Source organism: Megalops cyprinoides, chromosome 2, assembly GCF_013368585.1.
Source record: "Megalops cyprinoides isolate fMegCyp1 chromosome 2, fMegCyp1.pri, whole genome shotgun sequence".
Classification (NCBI taxonomy): Eukaryota; Metazoa; Chordata; class Actinopteri; order Elopiformes; family Megalopidae; genus Megalops; species Megalops cyprinoides.
The window spans coordinates 68,971,199-68,979,644 of NC_050584.1; the positions used below are offsets into that span (position 1 = coordinate 68,971,199).

At 45.4% G+C, this 8,446-nt stretch overlaps 1 protein-coding gene across 1 annotated transcript in view; it reads left to right on the forward strand.

Annotated features, from left to right (window-relative positions):
• Positions 1-3,782: 3,782 nt before the first annotated feature.
• flt3 (fms related receptor tyrosine kinase 3) overlaps positions 3,783-8,446 on the forward strand; it is a gene marked incomplete at its 5' end in the record, with an annotated part of 17,838 nt that continues 13,174 nt past the window's right edge. The window contains 3 exons of the mRNA XM_036520621.1: positions 3,783-3,865; positions 6,803-6,921; positions 7,943-8,063. Of these exons, the coding sequence (XP_036376514.1) occupies positions 3,783-3,865; positions 6,803-6,921; positions 7,943-8,063 (323 nt within the window). The remainder of the gene's footprint in view (positions 3,866-6,802; positions 6,922-7,942; positions 8,064-8,446) is intronic.

Sequence of the window (8,446 nt, forward strand, 5' to 3'; positions counted from 1 at the left end):
GGGTCAGGCCTCCGCTGAGCTCGCTTACCCGTCGGAGAACATGCAGACGATGGGGCTGCATATGCTGTTTTTACGTGCACCTGGATATACTAATTTTCAGGAAGCCTGTGGCAATTTTTATACTTTCATTAATGCTATTAGTTCTGTGATCCATAAATACAAATCAGTTTATCTCTGAAAGGTTACTTTTAGTGCCTGTTAGGTGACAAAGGGGCATCTTCACTTTTTGCGCAATGCGTTGATTCACTGCTCTGCCATTTGGGGTGCATTCACGGCGGTGTGTAAAGGTTTATTCGTGTTGTAAACTGACCAGAAACTGCAAATGAAAATTAGTTCATAATCAAATTCTGCTAAATACGTTGTACGCGCCAGTGTTCGTATGCAAGCTGCACATTAAAACAAATAAAAGTGTCAAATAAGTAAATAAATTAAAAATTATCAACTGGTTGCATACATTGTGTGTGCGTAAAAAGTCGCCCCCCCCCCCCCCCCCCCCCCCCCCAGACATGGCTGTTACAAGCTTTTGAACTCCAAATTCATTCTGAATTGAAATGCAGCTCACAATCAGACGACGCTGGACACGATCTGTGGTGATGAGCTTTCCGCAGACGTCACGCTTGAGTTGATCGTAATTGCTACCTCTTTACTAGCAGCGCAGTTCCGTCCGCGGGCTGTACGAGGTGACAGCGCTCGTTTATGATGGCATTAACGGCACGGATAACAGGACAGACATTCCTTCTTTTTGGTAAGTTGTATTCTCGGGCAATAAAATATGTTGATCAACATGACAGAATAAGTTCATATCAAAAGCTTGAGACAACCCCACGCTCTTCAAAATTTTGTTCCCCCCCCAAATCATTTAATATTGAATAGCCAATTGCTATTGAGTGTTTAGATGTCAGAAAAATAATAAATATTACAATAATAACTTATGTTATGCCTATTATACGTAGTCTAGCGGCAGCAGTATACATATTTAAATAAACAGTAACTTCTGCCCATGTCAAATATTTATATTTATGAATTGTTTAAATTCGGTTCACAGCATTTTTTTCTTTTGAGGTTTAAATATATATTTAAACCTCAAAGTGTATGTATATCCATGTATCATTTCCGTTTCTCTGTTCTTCTATAATCATTGCTTTATGTTTTGTAGTGCTTCATATTGGTTACGTGTATGAGTATCTGTTTTGAATAAATATATAGTTTTAGGGGTTCTCTGCTCTGCGTTTTTAAGTATGTAGGCTACTAACCGAGGCAAAAGTATGGCGTGGCTGTTTGCGGTGATTTGCGGCGCTATCTGCACCCCGCACCTTAGCTATACAATGCAGGTCTGCCTGAGAGAAGTTCATATACGATGTACTGCAGTCAGAAATAATCCATGTTGCTGTACTCGTGCGTCGGGGGAACAGTTTCAACTTTTATCTTAATTTCATAGTTTTTTTTTTTTTTTTGGCTGTTTCATTTTGGCCGTTTGACGTCGCGGAAAGCGGCTGACCGTTTGTTTCGTGTTGTATCCAGTTCTCCTGCTGCGGTCGGTGAGCAGCAGCGGCGACACAGCAGGGGCGCCGGCGGAGTCTCCTGCGGGGGGCAGAGGCGACGGTGCGCCGCCGCGCTGCTTTACGCACAGGAAGGTAGGCGCAAGGGCCGCTTCCCTCAGGGTTTCCCTCTCGGTTGCTTCATGCTCATCGTGTCCATGTTTAAGTTGCAGAAATGCAGCAAGAAAACGAACGTAAGAAGTGTATTTGGGGTGGGTGAAAACCCCGACCTCAGTCGCTGCTTCCCATTTCCTCGCGTACAGTGATCACTATTCCTGAAACAGAGAACAACCTTAATACAGCAGCGTTTGTTCTCCACCCTCAATGGAATCGATATTAATATACGGTTGCTTTCATCAGTCTGGCGTTTCATACCAAAACGCTTTTGGCTGGTTATAGTGGCAGGCTGGAACGGCTGAGTTTCAGACTGTGCCTAAATTGCATGATGTGTTTTAGCCACGTCCGCCAGGCCGCACACATTTAAACATTTATTTGATGGGAAATTATGACTTCATGACTGGACAATGTTTATAATGCTATTTTACAAAGTCTGCGAACTTCTGAGCACAAGCATATACCAGCAATAATAACAATACCTCAGGGGAAGTTCGAAATGTGTTGGTCTCTACCAGGCAGCACATGTGATGTATTGTGTATTGTAATTACACACTCTACTCTACTGAAAATTAACAATGGATACTCTACTCCACTGAAAATTAAAGACATGTACTCTACTCCACTGAAAATTAACAACAGATACTCTACTCCACTAAGTCCTGAAAGCATGCACTGTTCTCCCCTGAGTGTTGCAGAAGACAGAGCTCCCAGATCTTCAGTAGGAAACGGATTGTGGAAGAGGCAGATACGCGGTATCCACTGCAGCTCAGAGAGGCCGATGGTACAAGGCGTTACTGCTGCTGACTCTTTAACCACAGTCTGCCCGGCACAGCTCATGCTAATAATATCTGTGTGACTGAGAGCTGTTGGCTCTGAAATTATAAAAAGCTGAGCGTCAGGCATTTAGAGACTTAAATGTTGCAAATTCACAGACCAATTCCAAAAAACAAAAAATGCATAATTTTAGATTTGAAGTCAAGTACTTGACAAAAAATTATAGAAGAAAGTAAGATAAGTGGATCTTCAGTTACTTAAAGTGTGAGTGCACTCAGAAGTAAGAGGAGATGGTCTGTGTCACACTTCACACCCCTCTCAGCTGGCTTCGAAAACGCTGTTTCAGATGGAAGGACCTCTTTCTGGTGCCAGTTCAGATCGCCTGTTTGTAAATACGTTTGTGGAATACAGGGTTAATTTTTTATGTCAGTACATAAAAAAATAACTACAGTGCTTAGACAAGAAAGTCCATGCTGTGTTCAGTCTGTGAGGGGTCCAATTAACTTACAAACATTTAGGGAGTGAAGAAATCCCTCAAACCTAGCCCCAGCCCAACTATTACTTCTGAACTTTAGCCCTAACCATAAACCCTAACTTTATACCTTAAACCCCAAACCATAAACATTACGTCATTAAACAGATGCTGTTATTCAGAGTGACCTGACCTTAAACCCTAAATTCTTGACTCTAAGCTCTCACATTAACATTATCCTTTACAATATCCAAATGTTTTGATTTTTTGATCGATTGATTGACTGGTATATCGGTTGGTGGATTGACTGATTGATGTATTGAATAAATGGATGATATATTGGTTGACTGGTTGGTTGTTCGTTTGATTGATTGGTTGATTGATTGATTGAATGAATGATTGATCGGTTGTTTGTTTGATTGATTGGTTGATTGATTGATTGATTGATTGAATGAATGATTGATCAGTTATTTGTTTGATTGATTGGTTGATTGATTGATTGATTGAATGAATGAATGATTGATCGGTTGATTGATTGATTGATTGATTGAATGAATGAATGATTGATCGGTTGTTTGTTTGATTGATTGGTTGATTGATTGATGATTGAATGAATGATTGGTTGGTTGGTTGTTTGATTGATTGACTGATTGGTTGATTGATTAGTTCTTTGTTTGATTGATTAGTTCTTTGTTTGATTGATGGATTGAATAAATGAATGATTGGTTGGTTGGTTGCTTGATTGATTGATTGATTGATTGATTGATCAGCATGGCAGGGGGTGGTCCCGAGAGCAGATTCCCTGTAGGCTGTTTGAGTGGGGGCAGCAGGATCCACCCTCCAGCAGAGTGGAGATCCAGCCGCAGGAGACCATCGGGATCACGGCCGAGTCTCTTCCAGCCCTGACGGCCTGCTCCTGGAGCCACAGCACAGGAGCCCGGGGCCTTACACAGCAGGAGAGGGAGTGAGTGTGTGTGCGTCTGTGTGTGCCTGTGCCTCTGCAGGTGTGAGTGTGTGTGTGTGTCTGCGTGTGTCTGTGTGCCTCTGCATCTGTGTGTTTGCGTCTCTGCGTGTGTGTCTGTAGCTCTGCAGGTGTGAGTGTGTGTGAGTGTGTGTGTGTGTCTGTGTGCCTCTGCATCTGTGTGTTTGCGTCTCTGCGTGTGTGTCTGTAGCTCTGCAGGTGTGAGTGTGTGTGTGTCTGTGCCTCTGCATGTGTGTGTATCTGTGTGTGTGTGTGTGTGTGTGTGTCTGTACCTCTGCAGGTGTGAGTGTGTGTGTGTGTGTGTGTTTGTTTACAGGTGCATGTTCTGTGTAAATATAAGCGTGCCCACTGTACCGTGTATCTGTGTGCAGATATACACTACGTGGCCAAAAGTATGTGGACACCCCTCCTTATTATTGAGTTCAGGTGTTTCAGCCACACTGATTGTTAACAGGTGCATGAAATCAAGAACAGAGCCATACAATCTCCTTAGACAAACCTTGGAAGTAGAATGGGTTGTACTGGAGAGCTCAGTGACTTTAAACATAGCGCTGTCATAGGATGCCGTCTTTGCCACAAGTCAGTTGGCGAAATGTCTGCCCTGCTAGATCTGCCCTGGTCAACTGTAAGTGCTATTATTGTCAAGTGGAAGCATCTAGGAGCAACAACAGCTCAGCCACGGTAGACAACACAAACTTACAGAGTGGGGCCGCCAAGTGCTGAAGCGTGTAGCACGTAAAATCCGCCTATCCTCTGTTGAATCACTCACTACAGAGTCCAAACTGTCTCTGGCTGCAACATCAGCACAAGAACTGTGCATCGGGAGCTTCATGAAATGGGTTTCCATGGCTGAGTAGCTGCACACAAGCCCAACATCACTATGCGCAATGCCAAGCGACAACTGGAGTGGTGCAAAGCACGCCGCCACTGGACTCTGGAGCAGTGGAAACGCGTTCTCTGGAGAGATGAATCACACTTCACTATCTGGCAGTCAGATGGACGAATCTGGGTTTGGCGGATGCCAGGAGAGCGCTACCTACCGGAATGCAGAGTGCCTACTGTAAAGTTTGTTGGAGGAGGGATAATGGTCTGGGGCTTTTCAGGGTTTGGGCTAGGCCCCTTAGTTCCAGTGAAGGGTAACATTAATGCTACAGCATACAAAGACATTTTAGACAATTGTATGCTTCCAACTTTGTGGGAACAGTTTGGGGAAGGCTTTTTCCCTTTGACTGTGCCCCTGTGCACAAAGCAACGTCCATAAAGACATGGTTTGATGAGTTTGGTGTGGAGGAACTCCAGTGGCCTGCACAGAGCCCTGACCTCAACCCCATCGAGCACCTTTGGGATGAATTAGAACGCCGATTGCGAGCCAGGCCTTCTCGTCCAACATCAGTGCCTGACCTCACAAATGCTCTTTTGGCTGAATGGGCACAAATTCCCACAGAAACACTCCAAAATCTTGTGGAAAGCCTTCCCAGAAGAGTGGAGGCTGTTATAGCTGTAAAGGGGGGCGGGCACCTCCATATTAATGCCCATGGTTTTGAATGGGATGTCCAATAAGCTCGTATAGGTGTGATGGTCAGGTGTCCACACACTTTTGGCCATATAGTGTAGCTCCCAGTCTACTCCAGAGGTGTGCTGTGTGCTGCTTCATGCGTGCTGCTTCATGTGTGCTGCTTCATGCTTCATATTCCAAACTCAGCAATGTTGGCAGTGTTGAGGAACAGCCCTCTCCCTGGGTGACGGTTCTTTCTGCCTGATCCTGGGAAGAGTGCATAGCGCTGAGTCTGTCTCTGTCTTTCATATTTTCAGTGTTACGGGGGGCTTAACCATAAACAGCGGAAAAATACAGAAAGTTTGCGGAAAAATGGCCGCGGTGCATGGTACGAGGAAGAGAAGGTTTTCAGAGCTGCATAACAAGAGGACCAGATAACAGGGTCGGGCATATGTCCAGTGGAGGGATGAACATGTGCCATGTTCTTCATGGCACAAGCCAACGTTTTAAAAATCTTTTTCTTATTTTTCTTGCAGTTTTGTCACCAAGTGCAGAGTCCTTTTAGCGGGATGCCGTTAGTGTACCAGAGAGAGATATTCATTTGCCAAGATGTATGGGCTCCATCGTGTTCTGTGTGGTGTACGGTGCTATCCTTTCTGCAATCTTAATGCACTTCATATGACACGCGAGGTATAAGAAGTCACTATAAAAGTAGTGTCTCCAATCTCTCTCTCTAAACAGTTATTTAGTTGAACTAATCCCTTTTATAAGGAAAATTATCCCTGTTTTTATTTAAATTATGGTGGTCTATGGCTGTTTTTGGCCTCCTGTCTGTGGAGGGTGCTGTCTGGGTGTCCCTGGGCCTGCCTGTAGTGAACCCTGCTACAGACAGAGAATTTTGGAGGATAATATGGTCATGTTCATCTCTGAAGAGCCGCTAACACTGAAATAAGCCTAATTAAGCAGGTTTTCCCCTTTGATGTCGATCAGGCATCTGTGGGTAGTTGACGGGTTTCACCCCTGTAAAGCTGGTTCTCTTGGTCAGTTTTTACCTCAATCAGAAGTACAGATTATGTTTGAGGATGTTAAGATTATTTTCTTGCTGAACAAATTAATTTCACAATGTCTCTGACAATCCATAAACAAGTGCAAAGAGATGATTACCCTAAACCTAGCAAATATTAATAAAAACAAACTGAGGAACACTTGGTCTTTTATTTTAATATTAGTAAAATTTATTTTCTCACAACACATTGATTTCCCAGCAGACTAAAAGCAGATAACTGTGGCGTGATGTGAAGGCCGGTTTGCTGTTCATGTAAGCCTCAGTTTGGAAGGAACCTGGCATACACAGCAGTATGAAATAGCCAGGCTCAGAAGCACTGGTGCAGGAGAATCCATGTAATGTTCTCTTTTGTCCACAGGGGGAGCTACAATGTGAGTATTACTGAGGCCTCTGAGAAGGATGCTGGAGACTACAGCCTGTGCTGTGGATCCAACAGCACACGCTCCTGTGTGGCATTTACTGTCCACGTGAAACTGAGTGAGTGACCACACCCTGCAGCTCAACCTTCATCCCTCCCCCACTGTAGAGCTGGAACCAGGCTGGCTCATTGTACCCCTTTCCCACTGTGGAGCTTGAACCAGGCTGGCTCATTATACCCCTTTCCCACTGTAGAGCTGGAACCACTGGCTCATTATACCCCTTTCCCAATGTAGAGCTGGAACCAGGCTGGCTCATTATACCCCTTTCCCGCTGTAGAGCCGGAACCAGGCCGGCTCATTATACCCCTTTCCCACTGTAGAGTTGGAACCAGGCTGGCTCATTATACCCCTTTCCCACTGTAGAGCTGGAACCAGGCTGGCTCATTATACCCCTTTCCCGCTGTAGAGCTGGAACCAGGCTGGCTCATCATACCCCATTCCCACTGTAGAGCTGGAACCAGCCTGGCTCATTATCCCCCTTTCCCACTGTAGAGCTGGAACCAGGCTGGCTCATTATACCCCTTTCCCACTGTAGAGATGGAACCAGGCTGGCTCATTATACCCCTTTCCCACTGTAGAGCTGGAACCAGGCTGGCTCATTATACCCCTTTCCCACTGTAGAGCTGGAACCAGCCTGGCTCATTGTACCCCTTTCCCACTGTAGAGATGGAACCAGGCTGGCTCATTATACCCCTTTCCCACTGTAGAGATGGAACCAGGCTGGCTCATTATACCCCTTTCCCACTGTAGAGATGGAACCAGGCTGGCTCATTGTACCCCTTTCCCACTGTAGAGATGGAACCAGGCTGGCTCATTATACCCCTTTCCCACTGTAGAGCTGGAACCAGCCTGGCTCATTGTACCCCTTTCCCACTGTAGAGATGGAACCAGGCTGGCTCATTATACCCCTTTCCCACTGTAGAGATGGAACCAGGCTGGCTCATTATACCCCTTTCCCACTGTAGAGATGGAACCAGGCTGGCTCATTGTACCCCTTTCCCACTGTAGAGATGGAACCAGGCTGGCTCATTGTACCCCTTTTTTCACTCTGATATCATGTGCTCTTCTCTTGTTTGCAGGACACCCATCTACACCACAGCTGAAAATGCTGCCTGGTGGGGACGGAGCATCCTCTAAGTATCAGTGCAGTTCAGATGGTTTCCCTGAGCCAGAAATCAGGTGGATCCCCTCGCCACCCAGGTAAACCTCAGCAGGTGGCCCCCAGTCCCTGTGGACAGGCACCTGAAAGATGTTAGATGCACCTGAATGATGTTAGATGCACCTGAAGGGTGTTAGATGCGTGTTATTGTTGTCTCAGTGGTGTATCTGTAATTACACTGGTATTATCTACAGAGTTACAGAGCTTACAGCAGGTTTTCACATCAAAAGTGGGGCCCTGACTGTCACTAATTTGAGCCAAGTTCACAATCTTCTCAAAATGGAGAATATTCTGGAAGGTGTCTTTGATGGCTGGAGCAGGGACCCTCTAACACCCTCACTGATCTGAATGCTTCAAGCTAGAGTTCAGCAGCAGTGTCACTGCTTACCATCTCCATGGTATCGCCCTCTCCCGGTGACACGTT